Here is a 21,077-nt window from a genome sequence, read left to right on the forward strand (position 1 = left end):
GCCGCTTGGATTTGCCTTCCCTTGTGGTGGGTGGGAGCTGGCAGATTTCCTAGAAAACAGCCTCTCCTGGAGTGAGTCCAGGGGAGCCCCTCAGCCTTGATCTGGAAACCATTTAATGAGCCCAGATAAGAAGGCCTGGGCAGCCCAGACTTTCGCTTTTGTTCTCTGCCTCCCAAGCCTTCAGCCTCCTTGGCATCCAAATTCCTGTTGGGATCAGGAAGCATGAAAGACTGTGAGACTCTGGGTTTGGATCTGGGGTCCTCCTGGCTTCCTGGGCCTGGGGAAGGAGCCTTGATCTCACAAGGGAAAAGCTTCCCGGTGTCATGAGCTAGTCAATGAGCTTCTGGGTTGTTCCTCTGGTGGCTGTGGGCTGGCTCTGTCCTAGACCAGGGTTTCTTTTTCTTTTATTAATTTAATTTAATTTTTAATTTTTATTTATTTTTTGGCTGCGTTGGGTGTTCGCTGCTGCGCGCAGGCTTTCCCTAGCTGCAGCAAGCAGGGGCTACTCTTTGTTGTGGCGCGCAGGCTTCTCATCGCGGTGGCTTCTCTTGTTGTGGAGCACGGACTCTAGGCAAGCAGGCTTCAGTAGTTGTGGCACGCAGGCTCAGTAGTTATGGCTCGCGGGCTCTAGAGCGCAGGCTCAGTAGTTGTGGCGCACGGGCTTAGTTGCTCTGCGGCATGTGAGATCTTCCCAGACCAGGGCTCAAACACGTGTCCCCTGCATTGGCAGGTGGATTCTTAATCACTGCGCCACCCGGGAAGTCCCTAGACCAGGGTTTCTTAGTCCTGCTTTTGGTTCCCTCAAAGCAGCTGTCCTCCCCGCTGATCCCAGCCTGAGCCTCTCAGCAGGAATAAGTACTGTGGATAGACTATGGGAGATCACAGAGACCAGGAGTCCTTCTTAGGTAACTCTGGACTAAACCCCTCACCTCCAGAGAGCTTCTGTTTCCTCATCTGTAAAATGGGATGATAACACGTACTTTACCCACTTTACAGAGTTGGTAGGAGGAGGATCTTCTGAGATAGTGAAGTGTGTGTGATAGTATTTCATGAACTATAAAACCACTCAGATAAGAGGGATTATTTTATCTTTCTTTTGCAAATCAGCTTCAAAACAGGCAAACACACATGGACTTATGTTCTCCTCGCCCGTAAATTATGAGCGTCGCCTTTTTACATTAGTGCCTCAGAAGGGAAGCACTCATTACTCTCCACGATGTGTCCTGGAGCCTGACTTCTTTTCTTTTCACCTTATTTCTTGGGCGATGGAATTAAAATCTGTTGGCAACATATTGGTGCTGTGTTTTCTTCTCTTGGTTGACTCCGTGAAATAAGGAAAAGTTTTTTAAACTGGAGCCTTCCACTCTGTGCACTTGTAGTCAGTTGCCTTTTTTGGGTTAACTAGAAATGTGTTCTCGTTGGAAGTCCTCTTAAACTGTGTGGTCACTTTCCTGCCTTAGCAGGTATAGCTTAGTGTGACTCTAATTACATCTGTCTGAGACTTACTATGCATATCATTTGGCGCAATCGTTTATAGATTTGTTTGTGCATCAATCCTGGGATACATCTTACCATTAATTCCTTACAGAATCTCTGATATCAACTTGTTTTTCCAGTGATGTACATCTTTCTCCCGAAAGTAGAGGGCAAGAAAATTTTGACCAATTGTACGATCTGGTTATATATAACTTTACTTATTATAATGCTGTATAGTTTGCAAACACATGACGCGAGTGATTTCTTTGTGGCTGGTATAGTTGTAGCTAACGTTGTATCCTTTTTTTCTCCCGGTCCTGGCTCTAAGTCACCATGGCGCAGCAAGCTGCCGATAAGTATCTCTATGTGGATAAAAACTTCATCAATAACCCGCTGGCCCAGGCCGACTGGGCTGCCAAGAAGCTGGTATGGGTGCCTTCAGACAAGAGTGGCTTTGAGCCCGCCAGCCTCAAGGAAGAGATGGGTGAGGAGGCCATCGTGGAGCTGGTGGAGAACGGGAAGAAGGTGAAGGTGAACAAGGATGATATCCAGAAGATGAACCCACCCAAGTTCTCCAAGGTGGAGGACATGGCGGAGCTCACGTGCCTCAACGAAGCCTCGGTGCTGCACAACCTCAAGGAGCGCTACTACTCAGGGCTCATCTACGTAAGTGAGCGGGGCTCTGCACGGGTGGGAGGTTCCAGGGCTTATCTACGTAAAGTGGGCGGGCTCTGCACGGGTGGGAGGCTCCAGGGCTCATCTACGTAAGTGAGCGGGGCTCTGCACGGGTGGGAGGTTCCAGGGCTTATCTACGTAAAGTGGGCGGGCTCTGCACGGGTGGGAGGCTCCAGGGCTCATCTACGTAAGTGAGCGGGGCTCTGCACGGGTGGGAGGTTCCAGGGCTCATCTACATAAAGTGGGCGGGCTCTGCACGGGTGGGAGGCTCCAGGGCTCATCTACATAAAGTGGGCGGGCTCTGCACGGGTGGGAGGCTCCAGGGCTCATCTACATAAAGTGGGCGGGCTCTGCACGGGTGGGAGGCTCCAGGGCTCATCTACATAAAGTGGGCGGGCTCTGCACGGGAGGGAGGCTCCAGGGCTTATTTACATAAGTGAGTGGGGCTGTAGGCGGGAGGGAGGACCTGCCTAGGAGATACACTGACTGGTGTTAAGTGGAAAAGTCCTCCTTTATAGACCAGCTTCGCTCAGGCTTCTAATATGGCAGGTGGGAAGGATTGAGGCCCAGAGAGGGTAAGGGACTTATGCAGAGTCACACAGCCAGGTGCTGGCAGGCCTGAGACTGGAACTCAGGTTTCAGTATCTCTGTCTTTCTTGATGAAAATATTGTATGGACCAAATTAAAAGCCCCTGTCCCTCGGGGTATTAACCACTGAAATTCAGCATTAGTGACCTGCAGAAAAACAAACAGCCTTAAAGGAAGCATTGCTTGTCTGTGGAGGGGAGATGGGAGCTAAGCGCTGTTGTCTGGGAGTGGGACTCTCCCCTCGGCATCCTCAACTGCTTACGTTAGAACCACTCCGCTGGCTCTAAGAAATGGGTCCTGCTCAGCAAAGCAGAGTGATTCAGGTCATGGGAATTGGAGCCTCCAGGATCTGGTTCCAGTCTTGGCCCTTCCTGACCATTTGACATGGCTATGTGGGGCCTCACTTCCTCATCTATGAGGAGTCGTGAAAGCATTGTAAAGCACCAGCCAGCCCTGGGCTTGCGGAGAGCCTCGGCTCTGTAGCTGCTACCTTTTGTCGTAGGTGAAGGTAATTCCGACCCTCTGCTCAGCCTTTTATGGGTGTCGCTGTTCAGCTTGGGTCCTGTTAGAGCATTGCTGAGTGTGAAACAAGTCGGTGGCCTGCACTTGCCTATCAGCTGGCTGCAAACGGAAATATTAGGAAAGTGCATTCGACGTTAGTTGCTTCATCTCTCAGAGTGTGGGTTTTACTCTAGGCAGGCAGGGACCTGCGCCTACAACTCGTGGGCAGGACCAGAGCCTTTTCTCCAAAACTCTTCAGCTGGAGGCGTTAGGCCTTAACTCCCGTTTTTGCTTCTTTGCTGGCATCTCCCGTGCGCAGATCCTCCTGCTTCAGTCCAGCCTCCTCCTTGGCATCCTCACCAAAAGGAAGTCGATTGTCTGTGCAGTTGCCCTAATGGACACCCCCAGCAGGTGCAGAGCTGCGGGGAGATCAGAGCCGCTCGATGGGGCTGCCTGGGCAGGGGGCGCTGCCTCATTCACAGGCCCTCTCTCTGCACACGCTGTTCCAAATTGCGACCCCGGGAGCCTTTGTGCGGTGTGTCTGCCTGGCGTTGTGGGGAGCGTGGCTAATTCTGCGCCACAGCTGCTCTGTCTGTTTCTTTGGTGGGGGGAGGCCCGGGGGCAGGGGGCAGTCGGGCACAAAGAGCTTCTGTGGCCCGTGAATGGAGCAGCTCCCTGGTGTGGCCGTGTGGGAGCAGAGCCACTTGTTCAGTGTCTGCGCCTCCACGGGCCTCCAGCAGGATGAGCTCACAGTACAGCCCCTTCCTCCCACCTGAGCTGCAGTGCTCATTCCTCGGGGCTTAGTTTCATCATCCACTGATTTGATGGGATTAGCCCAGAGAACTTTGAGGTCCTCTTGAACCCCCCCATGGGACCATCTGCCCACCCAGCTGTCAGAAAGGCTTGTCCTAGTAAAACCCAGGCCCCTTCTGCCGTCACCACCAGCTGTTTCCAAACATCTGGCCCCGTGGCACGCCCTAAATGTGTGGCCACGTTGTCCTTCGCTTTCATTGGGCTGGATTTCCTAGAGTGTGGGTTTTCTCAAACCCCAGGAACAAAGCTCACTTGTTTCTGAGCTCCTGGGATGACCTCGCTGCTCCCTGGCCTGCTATCTCAGCCCCACCCGACAGTCATGGAGGGAAAACCAGAGGTTTCCCGCCGTGCTCCCGTCTTCCCATAATACCCGAGCTGCAGGTTGCCAACACCTCGTGTTGGAGGGAGAGCAATTGACTGATTATCCCAGGAAGAAGGAAACTCGGGGCCCTGCGTCCCCTCCTTCACGCAGAAGAGGCAGTCAGGCACCCTTGTTCATTTCCAAGGTCATCTGCTCTTTTGCACGGGGGCCGGTGCGTGGTTGGTGGGTCCTTCCCGAGTTCTGCTTTCAGCCTAACTTCTGCTTGAAAAGTCCAAGACCTGTAGCCCTTGGCCAGTGCTGGGAAGGGCCTCTGTGCTCCCGACTGGTTCCTGTGTGGACCCTGTCTTTGGATTCAGCCGCAAGATCCACCCTCAGTTTTGGCGAGACTGGAGTGGGCAGGGTGGCAGGGACTGGATTGACACATACCTAGCCCCTCAGATGTTGCCTGCTGTTGGAATCGGAGGGCAACACTGTGGACAGTGAGGGTCGAGGCCACCTGTAGCAAGGGAAACAAAAAAATGTGAGGAGTTCGGAGAACCAAGGAGGTCTGCACTGGGGGGATTGTGGAACCTAGGTCTGCTCCCAGCTCTGCCAGGAGCTGCCTCGTGGCCTTCAGCCATCACTCAACAGTCGGGGCTGCAGGTGTGAGTCATGGCTTATGGGCCTCGCTTCGCCTGGCTTCTTCTGGGCCTGTGGCCTGTTTCCTAGGGAGAAGGTGCTTGGGTTGCTCCAGTGACCTAAAGAAAGCTGTCCCCCCACAATGAGCACCCGTCACCTGGGTGGTCTCAGAGGGTCTCGCCCAGCTATTAGGAGTCTTTTTTTTCTTGTCGGGGAGAAGGATCTTGAAAAAAAAAAAATAGTGGGAAAATTATTAGAAAAAGAGGACACTGAAGAAAGGCAGAGCTGCCTAGACCGTTGCCACCGGAAACTGCTTTCCTGACCTACTCTGAGCCTCTCTCCACGGCTGTGCTGGGTGCTGTGGCCCGCATAACCACTCAGTGAGGATCAACTAGTCTGCGTGTGCCCATTTTACAGGCTGAGAAATGGAGGGAGAGGGAGGTTAAGAAACTTGCCCTTGCTGAGGTTTGACTCTGGGGTCTGATTTTAACCTAGTCATCTCAGACTTGGGGTATTGGGTATATTCTCGGGAGCCTCACGTGGAGTGTTGACGAATTGGGTTCCCCTTCAAGAGGAGACCTGAGTCTTGGAGAAGGCTCACAGGGGACATGAAAGTGGTCTTTAAGTTTGTGGGTTTTTTTAATTAATTTATTTTTATTTTATCTTCTTTTATTTTTGGCTGCGTTGGGTCTTTGTTTCCGCGCACGGGCTTTCTCTAGCTGCGGCGAGCGGGGGCTACTCTTCGTTGCAGTGTGCAGGCTTCTCATTGCAGTGGCTTCTCTTGTTGCGGAGCACGAGCTCTAGGTGCGCGGGCCTCGGTAGTTACGGCTCGCGGGCTCTAGAGCACAGGCTCAGTAGTTGTGGCGCACGGGCTTAGTTGCTCTGCGGCATGTAGGATCTTCCCGGACCAGGGCTTGAACCCGTGTCCCCTGCACTGGCAGGTGGATTCTTAACCACTGCGCCACCAGGGAAGCCCCGGTCTTTAAGTTTTCTAGAGATTTTCATGTGAGTGTCTCTGGAAGGTTCCAGGGAGAGAGGTATCTGTCAACGATCTATTATCCCACAAAGGATCCTAGATGGTTGAGGAGTGCCATGAGTCTTTCCCAGTGCTGGGAAAGTTTAGGCTTGAATATCTCAGAGGGTCCTTAAGGGTAGAATAATTTGTATTTCCACACCGTTTGCTTGCTGCCGCCGAATCCTTTTCCCTTTGTGCATCTCTCACGATGCCAAACACATCTTTATCGTCCTTGGATCTGAGTTTCGTAACTGGACTCCTACTGTCCACGAAGCTTGCCCCAGATCTCGCCCGATGCACATGCTTGTCAACGTGCACAGCTGGCAGCAGTGTTGCAGTCGAGGGAGGCTCCCCTCAACTAAAAGAGCAGAGATGGTGCTGGTGCCCCAGCGCCTCGGCAGGTCTGCCGGAGTGGGGCCCGGAGAACCAGGGGCTCCAGGGGGGGCTTTCACATCAGGCTGACTCGGGGTCCTTAGAGGCAGCAGGCATTTTGCCACGAAGTATGCACGACGTTGGGAATCAGACTTGCTAACCCATTCCTGTTTGCCGCTCTTTTCTTTCAGACCTACTCGGGCCTGTTCTGTGTGGTCATCAACCCTTATAAGAACCTGCCCATCTACTCCGAAGAGATCGTGGAAATGTATAAGGGCAAGAAGAGGCATGAGATGCCTCCCCACATCTACGCCATCACAGACACAGCCTACAGGAGTATGATGCAAGGTGAGTGCCGTGGGCTTCCCAGGGGCTGAGTCTTTACCTCTAGCCTTGTTGGCACCTTTGCAGGTGCTCCTTCATGGTGATCTTGTGGCTGCATTGGTGTTGATGGCACTGGTGAGGGGGCCATGCATTGTGGAGGTCTGTAAGCCGTTGCGTGAGAGTCAAGACCAGTGGCTATCAAAGGAGATGTTTGTATGTTGATAGAATGTTCAAGAAGCTTTAAGAAATGCATTTCCTAATTATTTTCCCAATTTCTCATTCTTGTCAGGAGCTCCTGTGCCAGTCCTCTGACTTCCAGGTCCCCTCTTCCACCAGTTACTTCCTCTCCTTCATTCTTTTCACCTCTTCTCTTCTACACAGTTTGGAAACATGCTTGAGTTTTCACATCTTTAAAAAAAAAACACACAAAGTCGCTCCTGGATTCTGTGCCCTACTGTAGGTTGTCTCTGCTCTCTCTGCCCCGTCATAGTGGAGCTTTTTAGAGGAAGTATCCGTGCTTAGCACCTCTGTTCAACACTTCTCAGCCACACTCCTTGCCCTGCACGTCGTGCCCCCCATTCTGTCTGACAAAGGCCACCCTCCCTTCTGTGGAGCTCTGAGCTCTTATCTTACTTAACCTCTCCCAGGATTGGACAGTCTTACCCACTTCCTTTTGAAAGCCCTTCCTTCCTGTGACTCTCTGGTTCCCCTAATCTCTGCCTTGCCCATCTGCATGCTTCTCCCCCGTTACACCTGGTGCTTCTCAAGGTCTCGTCCTCTGGACCATGGCCCATCCACTCGAGTGGTTTTGCCATCACTTTCCAGCTGAGGACCGGCTCTGTTAGCTGATTGCTGCCAGCCACTTGCTCCCGGCTGCCATTTCTCCATCCACCCAGTCACCCAAGCCTGGAACCTGGCTCGTCTTACACTGTCCCCTTTCTCTCTCACCCCTTTTTCCAAGCCAGTCAGCGCTCTCTATAGATTTTATCTCTTTTAACATTTCTGACCTCCTTCCCCCTCTTGTCTCTGTGGCCCTGGCCTTAGTTCAGGCCTCTACAATTTTTTGCCTGTACTATTGCTGTGCCTCTTAACCTTTGCTCTTAATAGAGCCCTCTCTCTGTGCGTCTATCAGAGAGTCGTCCTTCTGGAATGCAAATCTGATCAAACCCCTGATTTGAACTCTTGAAAAGTCTCCTCAATTGCCCCAGAGATAACCCTTAAACCCTCCAGCAGCATACGGTGCCCTTTGTAATTGGCCTGCTGCCTACCTCTCCAACTTGCTGGCTACATGGAACTCCTTACATTTCTCCAGTAGGCCTCTCTGCTTGAAGCCACCATGCCTGTTCCATCTGCCCCGCAATACCTGGCAAGTCTCTAGTCTTTTGTTAAAGACACGACTGAAGCATTACTGCCAGCCTGGGAGGATGTCTGGGCTAGCCCTAGTAATACTTTGACTTAGGTGTGGACTGGGCCCAGGTTGCCTTTATATTCTCAGAGCTTAGTCAACTACCTAGCACAGGGCTATGTTCTCATATCTTGTATGGATAGTGGTTTTTCGTGTCCTATTACATGGGCATCGTTTTTTTTTTTTTTTCTTTAAACTTTGTAGTCAATCTAGGCTGTGGTGGTGATGAGTCTTATTGTATTTACAACTTTGTCCCTGGTTTAGTGGTTTAAAATGGCAACATGTGGGTCTGTCTTGTACCATCCACATAGTGCTGTGGAAGGTGTTTCATTGCCAAGCTTGGTGAATTATGTAGGTTGTACACGTTTGGCCTACCCTTTGGCTCATGTTCACGTCTATCAGAATTCGTTGAAGAAGCCAGCCCTTTAGTTTTAAAGTAGGATGTCTGTTTCAGAGTGCTAACTAGAACAGTCTGGTAGGAGAACATTCTGTGGGATTCCGGAAGAGCCTGAGTCTGTCTCTAGAGGTTATGAGTCAGTTTTCTCCTTGCTCTCATAATTGGCCTCATGCAGGAAGTGCACCCTGGAGTATTCTTGAGCTCCGCACGACTGAGTTAGGGCATGTTCCCACACTTGGATCCCAGACCTGAAAGGTTTTCTAGCAAGTAGGATTTTTCACTTCTTGCCAAGCCATTATGATAAGAATAATGTAGTGATGTACAGCATGGTGCCAGGAGTCGGAGTCTCTAGAACTGAACTGCCAGCCTTTTTTCTGACAATCTGTGGGACTTCTTCCCAAAGAGATTTCGCCCAATTATTGTGTGTTCAACAACCACAAAGAATTTTGAGGGGCAAAAGTCAGCGCTATAGGTTGGATATAATTGAGGGAAAAAAAAAAAAAAGGGAGCTTGCAGAGGACTGGAGCTTTCCTTTGTGTTGATCAGGAAGCTTGGCCATAATGGAATGGCCTTGATGGGAACTGAGGAGCCACCCCAAACTTATGAGGGTGAATGGGTGGGTGTTTTCATCTTTTGGACATCTGTAGGCACAGGAAACCTAAGGTCTTGTTGCTTTTTTAAAATTATCTGTGTGGGTGCTGGGTCCGTGTACTTTCTAAACCTCAATCTGAGAAGTTTTTGTCCATTTCTGCTTCATGTTAGACTCGGTGCAGCTCTTCAGCCCCCATGTTGACCGAGGACGTTTCCAAGTTCCCTCTTGTCGCACACAGTTGACCCGCAAAGCAATCAGCAACAGATTTCTTGTTCTTGGGACAGGGAGGAAGTTAATTAACAGAAGTTGCCCCTGTTAGGACAAGATGGTTCACCAGTAAAGGAAGTTCTCGAGCAGAGCCTTTGGTGCCTGCCCTGAGTCAGGTATGGACAGTGGAGCCTTGGGGTCTGCAGGCTGTTAGAATCAGTGCCTCTCTTTTGGAGAGCGTGTCTTACTTATTAGCACATGCTGCCCCTCTGGCTTAGGGGAACACAGGTCTGTTCTCTGACACTTACATCCTAAAAGCCACAGCCAGACAGTTCCTTTTCTGCTTTTTCTTTAAACAGGAACTAGAAAAAGATTTCCTCCCTGAGCTGGCTGTGGCTTATGACATACTAGCATTTATTCTGCCAAATAGGGGAGTTGGTGGCTTTGTCTGGAGACTTTTATGAGATGAGCTCTTTGACTTCTAGGGACCTCCCTCCGTCTTTCATCTCTTAAATGCTCTGGTTTGCCTGTAAGTCCTGATTTATGCCTGCCGTCTTGCAGTTAGTATTAACACTGCCCTCTCTCACTTTCAGAAGCGCTCCCGTTTGGCTGATGAATTATATGGTTACTTTACCTGTTTGTCGGACGAAGCCAGGGTTTCTCAAACTTGGCACCATTGACGGTTTGGGGCTGGATATCCATTCTCTGTTTTTTTTTTGTTGTTGTTGTTGGCGGGGGTGGAGTTTGTCCCGAGCATTACGGGATGCTTCACAGCATCCGGGCCTCTACGCACTCGATGCCAGCAGCACCCTCCCTCTGCAGTTGTGACAACCAAAAAGGCCCCTAGGCATTGTTACCAAATGTTCCCTGGGGGGCAAAATTGTCCCCACTGCAGAACCCCTGGACTAAGCATTGCAGATTGGTTTTATTCTGAGTGTCAGCTCCCATCAGTAGTGCCTTGCCTAACCCTGTGTTGACAAAGGATCTGAGACTCAGTGCCAAGGAATGCTGGGATGGATTAGTGCTGTCTGCCGTGGGCACAGGTTGGGGCATGGCAGTATATGGTAGCCTGGATTAGGCCATGGAGGTAGGAGATTGGAAAGTGCCAGAATACTAAGAGGTTGAGTACGTTACTCTGGCACTGGAGGCGATGGCAATCTGGGTGGAGAGACAGACGTGTTTGTACACAGGGATCTGTGGCCAAAGCTGTCTAGCAGGACGAGTTGCCACCTCCACCTGGTGCCAGCGTGACTGTGGCAGGTGTCGGCTGTCTTGGGAATTCAGAGGAAGGTGTGGCCGCCGAGGCCTAGGGTGGTCGGAATGGCACCCTGGAGGTCGGCTCCTGTGGAAAGCCTGGCAGGTATATGTCAGTAAATGGTTGCAGCACAGCCCAGACGTGCCCGGCCCAGTCTTGTTTGTTTTAATCCTCAGCCTTGGGTTTAATTAAAGTTGCAGTGACCTGGTACGTTCACCCTCCCAACCCTGGCTTTCCCGTTTGGTTAATTTGTTGTCCTGGGCGTTACTGGGTCTTCCTACCTTGTGGTTGAACCGTCCCTCAGGATTCTGTAAAGCGCGGAAGGCCGGGAAAATGAGAGAGCGGGAGGCAGACGTCTGCCCTGCGGGGACAGGGTACCCAGGGCTGCCCGGGGAATTCGGGAGAAGCAGCATCGTCCGCCCTGCGGGGACAGGGTACCCAGGGCTGCCCCGGGGAATTTGGGAGAAGAGCACGTGGTCTGTCAGACGCACGGCTTGGTGGGGAAAGGGCGCTTCTGACTTCCACCCTCCGTGGGAAAGAGTGTGTGTGTTCTCACAGGAGAACTGGCCAGTTGAAGAATTTGAGCTCAGTTATCTCCCCAGGAATAGAAGAAAAAGACCCTCTTCTTTGTTAATTAGTTAGAATGCCAGGTTTGGTTCACTTTCGGTGACTTTATGGTATTTTAATGAGCTCCCAGCATTTCTGGGGGAGTGGCAGCAGGGTCTGCTCTCATTCCAGACCTAAACTAATCCAAGAACTATTTAACCCTTCGCTCTGCACTAATCCCACCTCTGCTTCTCAGCGGAAGCTGCCCCAGGAGTGGTTGGTCACCACGGGCCCGGTGAGTGTCCACATGCCTGTTGGTGCTTGACTAACCTTTTCGGGTAAACAAGGAAGGGCAGAATTTGAGCGTTCTCTTCACATCTGAGGACGATCCTCCCGCATCACAGGTAAAGGGACAGGCCCAGAAACATTAACTAACTTTGCCCAAAGGCCCACAGAGAGCCAGCCCCAGACACCCGGTCTCCCGACTCCCGCCCTGATGCCCATCCTCCAGGGCGCCGTGGGTCCTCCTTCACCCTGGCTTGTGTTGGGAGGGATGCTCCCGTCCTGCTGGCTGGTTAGGGCCGGAGGGGCCCTCCTGCCCCTCTCTCTTCGTTCTCCCGGTCCTGCCGCCTGTTGCCCCCGTGAAGCTGTCTGCCCTCCAAGGTCTTTCTGAGGAAAAGCTTCATGTTGGGGAGGTGCTAGGTAGTGCTTCGAGGCTCCAGTAAACCATGCCTTTGAGCAGACTCACCAGGACAGGCCGCCGAGGAAGCCGTGGATGTGATGATTCCACTTAAGCAGGAATGTGCTGGCCAGGAGGCTAAGGCCCTGCCAGGGAGCCCTGCCAGCCGGCGACACACAAAGGCCCCGCTGTCTGAGGGAGGCCTGGAGGCAGCAGCTCACCCTGAGGGCTGCGCTCTGTCACCCCTGCCACACGGTTACCCCTGCCGGCCGGCCATGCTGGGCGCAGCCCCTCTGGGGCCTGCTGGGGGCGGGGGCGGCCTGGGAGGCAGGCAGGTACACTGCAGCAGGAGCGTGAGGGCCCAGCACCTGGGGGCCCACCTATCTCGAGGGCCGCCTTGACAAATGACACAGCGCTTCTGGAGTAGGTCAGCAGGAGTCTGCCGGGTCTCTCTCGGCCTTAGCTTAAGGGAGAAGCTTGCCTTGTGACCAAGAAGTGTGCAGAAAACAGAGCGTGGGGTTCAGACTGGTCGGCGTCCAGCTCTGTCACGTGCTGACCGACTGGGGTTCACTTTGGGCCTTCATTTTCTCATCTGCTTCTTGGCCGGATAAACGTACTTGGCGGGTTTACTGTCAGGATCAAACAAGGGGCCGTGCGTACGGTTCCTGGCCTGTGACAGGTGCCCATTAGAAGGTAGCAGTGGGACCTGGACATGCAGTGTCTTGACTGAACAGTCCCTGCCTTCTGCAAGACCTGCACATGGCGTATCCCGTCCATCCACGCTCCCATTTGCGTGATGAAAGTGATGACCAAGTGCTTCCTCAGGTGGCTTCTTAATCTCCTCGGTGAGCATCCTCCCAGAGGCCAGGCTCTGGGTACCAGCACGTACAGGAAGTGGCTTGTTGTAGCTGATTCCCTGTAGTGACCGTGTGATACACAGGTGTGCAGTGGCAGACGCAGCCTCTAGCTTGTCTGATGCGGTCCATGGGCCTCAGATGGCAGCACAAGGCCTTGGTGTCGATGTGGCCTCAGGGGTCTTCAGGAGAATGCTGTGCACGCGAGAGACGGTTCCTCCGTGGCACTGGAGTCGTCTTCTGTTGATGTGCTGGTGGGCTACCAGAGGGGCGTCATGACAGGCAGCCCTTGGCCCCCTGCCCCAACACCGAAGCCCGGACAAGGAGGCTGCTTGGTCAGGCCCCCCCAGAAGGGAAGTCGGCCCACGGAATGAGGCTACTTAATTGTGGTCACGCCTGTCAGTCTCATTTCTATGTAACGGTCTTTCTAGAAGAGGAATCTGTGGTTAATGGGTCCTTTTCAAGGATTCAGCTTTCGGCTTGCTTTTTTTGTTTTGTTTTTAATCCAACCCAACAGGGCGGCTCTGCTTTGCTCTGGGCCGGCTGAAGTGGGAAAGGAGAAAGAAGTGACCTCTTGGAACCTGAAACTTTGGCGGTGGTCGAGAACTTGGGCCCATGTCTCTGTTACTGTAACCCCCCTCGCCCCAACAAACAAACAAACAACAAAAACTCACCTGCATAGCCTCTAATGGCTGAGCTGCTTTTTGCTTTTTTTTTTTTTTTTTTTTTTTTTGCGGTACGCAGGCCTCTCACTGCTGTGGCCTCTCCCGTTGCGGAGCACAGGCTCCAGACGCGCAGGCTCAGTGGCCATGGCTCACGGGCCCAGCCGCTCCGCGACATGTGGGATCTTCCGGGACCGGGGCACAAACCCATGTCCCCTGCATCGGCAGGCGGACTCGCAACCACTGCGCCGCCAGGGAAGCCCTGCTTTTTGCTTTTAACTTCCCTGGCCTAGTTCCTCTCTCACTACCTGCTGAACACTGCCTAGCAGCTCGTTTTTACTGTTTTCTCAAGTTCTGGCCCTGAGACCCCAGGAGAGCATGTCCTGGTATGCCAGGGCCGAACACTGGTGCATTTGGAGAAACGGGTTGCTTTCTTCCCCTGCCTGATTTCTGGAATTAAGCTATCAGAGGAGAACAAAGTAAATTCCCTAAAACTAAAGAGATAAAGAGAGCTGAGAGTCTGCAGGCCTAAAAGTCAGGATAATGTAAGTGGCTTCTGTAAAATCCCTTTAGTCTTGACCAAGGCTAATGGCCCAGTATCGACCTTTGTAATAAATTCTGTTCTTCTGGCAAACAGCGCTGACTGGGGCTCGGGGTGCCATTCCAGCTGGGCTTCCTGACTCTCGTCGAAGAGCTGGTCTCTCCAACACGAGCTGGACCGCAAACGCAAATAGGGCAGAGCTCTAAGCTGAAAGCTAAGAACAGAAGCCCTGTTCCAGGAGCAAATTCCGGCCCAACAGTTACCAGCCCATCTTTTATTTCATTTGAGCGCCCTTCTCAAGGCGACCGGAGCCACTGGCTTCTGCAGGGAGCATCTTCACGTGCCACCGTGGTTCGTCTCCTAGCATTTGTGTTCCTGGTTCTCCAGGTTTGACCGAACCTGGGAATGGGACATTCGCAAAGCCTGCTGTCCTCCTTGGAGGGCCGTTTGTGCTCCGACTTGGAGCCAAGTTTGTCCTGAGCTTTGCCTGGCGGTGTCCATCTCATTTCCTGCTCGTGTCCCTTTGTTCTTCCTTCCTGTCCTCCCCCGAGAGCCCAGCCCTCTGCAGAGCTGTGACCTGTGGCTTAGTGCTCTCTGTACCAGACTCAGCCGGGGCCTCCTCCTGCCTGTCTTTTCTTTTCCCTGAGGGATTGTTTCAGAGCAGGGCAGAACTGGCCTCGGGGGTTGTCAGGTCCCCCCCACCCCCCCGCCGTGTCCTCGTGGCCTTTGCAGTGGGCCGTCTACACTCACACGTGGCTTTGGAATCTCCCTCCATCCTGGAAGGCTCATCCTCGGCAGCAACCCCACATGGAGTTTTTGCTTCCGGCCCTGCCCGCAGGAAGGTGGATGAGCAACGAGCAGTGGTTTGGGCAGGTTTGCCTGTGCGCTGGGAGCCCACCTGTGTGAGCCGCCGGGTGCGTTTTGGCCAAGAGAGGTCTTGTCGGGGGCCTCGCTTGCCCCCGAACAGAATGAAAGAGCAGTCCCTCGGGCTTCTTCCTAATTGTCAGGGGTGCTGGTTGGGGAGGGCTGCCCGATCTCTGTCTCCTGTACCTGGGTTTCAAACCCCGACCTTACCCCGGGGAGCACGTGGGTGGAGGCAGTGGTTGGGGCCAGCTGGCTTCTGGCCTGGAAGCTGCTGACTGAGCGTCTGCTTGGTCCGGGCCCACCCTTGTACCTGGCAAGAACGTTGCTGGTGCCTACGCCGTGTGCTTGGGAGCCACTGGCAGGCTTTCCTCCTCGCTGGCTGACCGCGGTGCAGGCAGGCTGCCAGGGCTCCGCGACACGAGGCCGCTGAGGCGTGGCACCAACCCGCAGCCTCTGCTAGCAGGAAGCATTATTTTGCACCTGCTTTTCCTCACCTCTCTGTTTGCTTCCCAAACGCTTGTAACCCAAGCTCATGAGTTGGGCTGGCTTTGGAGAAAGTGGCAGACAGCTTGCGAGGCCGGTGTGACACGTCGTGAGTGGGGATGGCCCGTTCCGCACAGCACTGAGGCGGGGCTGCCGGTGGCACAGAGGGCCCTGCCCTGTGGGAGCAAAGTGGGGAACTAGGCAGGCATCTGGAGGCCTGGGTTCTTAGCCCAGCTTACGTGACTTTGACCAAGTCATTGGGTTTCTCGGGACTTGGTGTCCTGACCTCTAGATGCAGGTGATTGGACTGCGTGCTCTCTAGAGCCTTCCCAGCCTCCAGGGTCTGAGCTCAAACCCACAGGTCTCTCCATGTTTTACACCTGGCGAAGTGCTTTGCATTTTGGCCCATTGGGACCAAAATGCTGCCCCGGAGTTTGCCCCAGCAGCCCGGGGCTCCCATCCCAGGTGACACGGAGCAGGGGTCCCACAGGGGTCTGCTGTGCAGTTTTCACAAGACAACCCCCTTGGTGGTGGACAGTCTGAGGCCCGCTGGCCATGGGTCGTGCCGTCTCTCACCCCACGCAGGTGTGTTGTCCAACCTGTAGCTGCCCTTGCATTCGTTTTTGCTTGGCCCGTATGCACGGCTGTCAGTTCTCGAGAAACCCGGCTGACCTGAAGACAGGTCCCGCGGGCAGGACCCTCTTCCAGGTGCCCCCAGAGAGCAGCCCCGCGGCAGCTCGGCAGGTGTTATCTTAGTGAGCGCTCTAGTGAGTCAGCCCTGGGCAGCCGCTGTTGGTGAACCGGGCCCGTTCCCTTCCTCCTGTACTTCCTGTCGGGGCTGATGTCACATCGCGGCTGAGCAAGCCTCGTGGCCTTTTATGGACAAGAATCGGCAGCTCCTCTCACAGAGGAAATGAGCCAGAAGGCCCCTCGCATAAGCCCGTACCTGGGCCAAAATACCTGCGGTCAGGGCTCCCCTCCGCCCACCTGTGCCGGGGCCTTCTGAGCTGGCTGGAAACACCTGTCTGTTTGGACATCGGAATCGGCTCCAAAAGGCCTCAGGGCTTTTGGGGTTTAAAATAAAATCAGGGCAGGGAATGGCCTCATCACCGAATATGTAACTTAAAAGCTTTCTCGCTGTCGTCCTTCCGAGGAGGCTGCGCAGTGGGGGAGCTGGGAGGTGCAAAGGGCTGGTGTCATTAAGGACAGTTTCCAAGCGCCTGCACTGTGCCTCACGCTTCAGGCACCCGTATCATTCGGTCCTTGGAGTGGCCCTGCCCTCTGATTCCCCAGAGGCCAAGGGGCCGTGCAGAGCGAGGATCGTGCCCCGGGCTCTAGGGCGCGCAGCCCCTGGCTTTCTCCTCTCCGCCGCTGCTCCAGACACATGGACTGGTGGTTGTCAAGTGTGCTCATCTCCACTGCCCAAGCAACTCTGACTTTTATCTCCTGCTCTTCATATTAGGGACTCAGGAAGATTTTTATCCTGAGGAAAGGCTCCTGCTGCTTCTAAAAGAGTTGAAAAAAGCCCTGAAGAGATTCGTATTCTGTCTCTACCCCGTCCCCGTCAAGTCAGTACCAGGGCAGGAGGGGTTCAGGGGCCTAAGTCAGGCTAACGTCTTCATTCTGTGGGGAGCCTGTTTCCCAGAACAGGGCTGTCTTTGGTGGGCGCACTCCCCTGGTTCTGGGCTGTCGGGTTCCTGTCTGTCTGTCTCTCTCCTCTGTTGTGGAGGAAGGAAGGGTGTTTTCAAATAAGTCTTCGGTCCACGTAGACCCAAATAAGGACTTGAGCGAACAGTGGAGTGGTCTGGACTCTCGAGGGTCCGTGTCCTGAGAGCTGACCATGTGGGGAGTGAGTATTAAGGAGGGTCCCAGCCGGAATGCTCCGGGGCTCTGGTAGAGTAAACTGCGCCAGATGGAGAGCCGGCTGGCTGCTGAGAATTCCCTCCACCCCCTACCCAGAAGAGATGCTTCTGAGCTCAGGAACGGAGCAGAAGTGTGCTGAGACAGGCTTGGGCAGACCAGGGACAGCGCCTGCCTCACCTACAGACCCAAACCCACTGTAAAAACTGCCAAGGCCGACGCTGGGGGCCACAGTGTCATTCATGGTGGGCAGGTGGATTCGGGGGCACCCGCTGGTGGGGGCAGAGTTGAGGAAATCAGAAAGGCCTCCCGTCACTTTTCCTCTGTGAAAGCATTTGCCCAAATGAATGTTCTGGCAAAGCAAATTAAGGTTTCTTTAAAGTGTAAAATGCAAGGATTGGAGGGTTTCCTTTTACGCTGTGTTGACAGTGGTCACTTGGCTTCAGGAATTGGAGGTGGAAGGTCAGAGGGGAGGGAGAGCTGGAGATGGTGGGGTGGATGGAGGTTACATGAGGAGTTCGGGTCTGAAATTGGGATTTGAAGCGTGTGCAGGCCTGTGTGTATGTGCGTGTCTGTGTGTGTGCACCCACAGGCGTGTGTGTCTATGTGTACATGTGCCTGTGTGCATACACACGTGTCTGTACATGCTCCTAAGCATGCCTGTGTCCGTGTACATGCACTGTGTGCACGCGTGTCCACGTCCCTGCGTGTGCGCACGTGGGTCTGTGTGTGTGTGCCCACATGTGTGTGTTTGGGAGCTCTGCTTCCTGTTGTTCAGGAGTTCAGCATCCGATTCCTTCTCACACAATCAGAGGAATTCCAGCCATCCCGGGGACCAGGCCTGGGCAGCCCTGGGAAAACAGTTCTTTCTGGGAGGGATGGGAACGTTTCCTTTTATGGTAGTGGCAGCCGCCCGCCACCCGCCCGGCCCGTACAGGTACATTCTTGCCACTCTCCCAGCGGGGACGGAACACGCCCGCCGCTGGGCCTCTGCCGACATGCAGTGGGGGAGGTGCAGCCCCGTCATAGCTGTTTTGGTTCCAGACTCATCAAGGTGGGGTGGGTGCTGGAAGCTGCCACGGCTTCCCCAGCCTTTAGCACCGCTCCTGCCGTGCCTCTCCCCCGCCCCCCGCTCCACCGCCTTCCCTGCTGCCTTATCGGGACCGCAGAGTCTATGAGACTTAGCCCAGTCTATCTCAGCCCCTGCTGTGCAACCTCGCAGGGCCTGGTCCTGCGGGAAAGTCGAGAGGGTGCAGCAAGGTCACCCTCTGGGTCTGCTCTGAGCCCTTGCCCCGTGCGGGGCAGGGTGTGGGCTGTGTCTGTGTGAGTGGCCGGGTTCCCTCCGCACCCCCCCCCCGGCCCCCGCGCGCTGTTGATATTTCCAGGGGCTGGAGGGAGGCGGGGGGCCGCTGCAGCTTGTGTTGGATGAGCGGTTTCTTTTTACTTCTCCCTGGCCGGACTTCCTCTCTCCCTCCTGAGACAGGAGAAGAGGTGGTCGTAAATGCCCACCCGTGCAGGCTGCTGGGATCTGTACGCTGGAGGCTCCCCTCACGGAGAGGCTGGTGGCCTCGCTGCACAGTGTCTCTACTGGTGCGGAACAGCTAAGTCCGTCTCCCGAGGCCGTACGCACAGGCAGCCCTGAGTCCCCCTCCCGATGCCCTGCAGGTTCCTGGCTGGGCAGTTGAGCCGGTGTGGGTGTCCTTCCAGATCACCGACGTCGGTGTCTGTCCAGCACTGACACCACTGACAGCTACCAGAACCCTTGCTAGTTCTCAACTAGTTCTCCCGCTGCCCTGACCAAGCCGTCGCCACCCATCACAGCGACTTCATGATGGGGAAGTGGACAGACAGCAGCCACTGTGGAGTTCATTCTATTTACAGGGTTCCGGGCCGGGTCCTTTTCATGTTCTTTCTGTTTTTCAAACGAATCCTGCCGGAGAGTTAGTAGCTTGTTTACTTTGTGGATAAGGAAACCGAGACTCGGGAATCACTGACCTCGCTGCAGCCCAGTGTTGGTCGGTAGCCTGGTCCTGGATTCAGGCTGATTGGACCTCCAGGAGGTGGGGGTCCCCCAGGCGATGGGATAAAACGAGTTTATATTTTCAGCTGTTGCTTAAGATTGCACACTCGGTCCTGAGTCAGGTCATCCCTAATATCTTAACGCATTTCTGCGAAACTTCGCTTTCAAAGCCTGGCATCACCGTTCCTCCTGCCTTCCAGGGGAGGGCATTGTTTATATCCATACTCGCTGACCGGTTCACAGAGCTGGGAGAGTTGCTGAAAATTCCTGGCCTCCAGCCCTGGAGACCACAGGGCTCACAGCAACTGGTCAGAAGCTGATTCTGATGAGCTGCTGTTCTTTCCGAGCTGCCTCCAAACTCCCATTCCTGAGAGTTTTCCCCGTGCCAGCCCCCACACTGGTGCTTTCACGTGTGTGACTTCCACGCATACCATCATCCCCCAGGGCTCCAGGAAGGCCGTGCCGAGACAGCATCTTAGCCCAGGCCTGTCCCACGGCCAAGCCAGCCTTGACCTCACCGCTCACCCCACGTCTTACCTGTGCCTCTTACCCGGATGGGGACAGTGTTTAAAACACCTGCCACGGCCCTTGTTTCTAACAGCGTCAACCTCCAGTTAGAAACACGCGGGACAGGAAAGTAGACTTACGGGGAGCTTTCCAGAGGTTGGCTTTCTCGGAGGGGGAGCAACAGAGTTCTTTCAGTGTCATGGGGCCAGGTGGGCGGCCAGGGCAGGCAGTTGGAGCTCCCGGAGGAGGGAGCAGCTGCCCCATGTCGCTGCCACCCAGGAATGTCCCTCCTCCCTGTGACGGTGGCATGGAGGGCCAGCGTTCCAGGCTTCACGCTCCTGGGAAGTGGGCAGGGCGGTGGGCGGCTCTTCAGAAGCCGGAGCGGGAGGCTTTTCATGTCTGCTGGAGGTTAACCTGATGTCTCTTTTGTTTCAGACCGAGAGGACCAGTCCATTTTGTGCACGTAAGTGTTTCCGTCCGGGTGGCAGGTCCTGCATCACCCTGATCTGTTCTCACTCTTGAAGACCCCTACCAAAACCTAGGTTGATGAGATCCATTCCCAATTCAAGCCCCGGCCGCTTGCCCAAGGGACAGGCTTCATGTTTGCTCCTTAGTAGTCCTGCAGCATGGACGAGCTTGATTTCATGGCCAGAGATCTAATCTCCTTCCTCAGAGGAGGCGGTGGGGATGAGGGTGGCAGTGCGGAGAGGAAAAGCAAGCGTCTTCTCAACAAGGCAGGGTTGGGAGCTGCTTGGGCCCCCAGGACACGTTCACTCTGGTGCCGAACCGTGGCTTTCTTTATCTGGGTTTCTCACCTCCGTCCTCTGAACCTAACGAGGAGCTGATAAATAAACCCGTAGCCAAGGAAGTTAACGGTACGAAACATTCCTTCGAGTGAAGTTTCGAGGGAACATGTATAAACGCCTTTGACCCCTGAGTCGACAGCGGCCTAAAACTGCCTCCTGAGACCTTTGGAAGCAAAGGCTGCCAAGTGACCAGGGCAGGCAGCGGACAGAAGTTTACTCTGGTCAGGGCTGCGGAGGGCCATGGGAAATGGCCCGAGTGAGGATTTCAGAGCTTACCATTTGTTTGCCCGTCCCCTTTCCTGCTACTACTGGCTGTTGGGTCCCTCACTGGCACCCCACAGAATGGGAGACAGTAGAGCTCGTAGTGGGAAAGGGGCAGACGCCGAGGGTTTGGCCACCTCTCCCCTGAGAACTTCCTTGGCTGTCCCGGCAGGGGCGAGTCTGGAGCTGGCAAGACGGAGAACACCAAGAAAGTCATTCAGTACCTGGCTCACGTGGCATCTTCCCACAAGAGCAAGAAGGACCAGGTGAGTGCAGGCCTTCCTCCCCGAGGAAGAGAACTCAAGGATTCGTGGTTTGACTCAAAATGAGAGTGTTTGGGGGGCTGAAGCAGAGGCCAGGCCTGCTTTCACTGAGGCTGGGAGTGGGTCTGGTGGTAGCCCGCCCGTTTCTCCCTTGACCTGCTAACTTTGAGT

The 21,077-nt window shown here is 54.4% G+C and overlaps 1 protein-coding gene across 2 annotated transcripts in view; it reads left to right on the forward strand.

Annotated features, from left to right (window-relative positions):
- Positions 1-1,809: 1,809 nt before the first annotated feature.
- The window catches only part of MYH9 (myosin heavy chain 9), a 58,993-nt gene continuing 39,725 nt past the window's right edge, over positions 1,810-21,077 (forward strand). Inside the window, exons 1-4 of one of the 2 annotated variants that reach the window (XM_065886586.1) lie at positions 1,810-2,142; positions 6,572-6,728; positions 20,012-20,039; positions 20,816-20,915. In XM_065886586.1, coding sequence (XP_065742658.1) covers positions 1,810-2,142; positions 6,572-6,728; positions 20,012-20,039; positions 20,816-20,915 — 618 coding nt within the window. The remainder of the gene's footprint in view (positions 2,143-6,571; positions 6,729-20,011; positions 20,040-20,815; positions 20,916-21,077) is intronic. The other variant, XM_065886587.1, reaches the window with a different exon arrangement.

This window comes from Phocoena phocoena, chromosome 11 (assembly GCF_963924675.1).
Source record: "Phocoena phocoena chromosome 11, mPhoPho1.1, whole genome shotgun sequence".
NCBI classification, from domain to species: domain Eukaryota; kingdom Metazoa; phylum Chordata; class Mammalia; order Artiodactyla; family Phocoenidae; genus Phocoena; species Phocoena phocoena.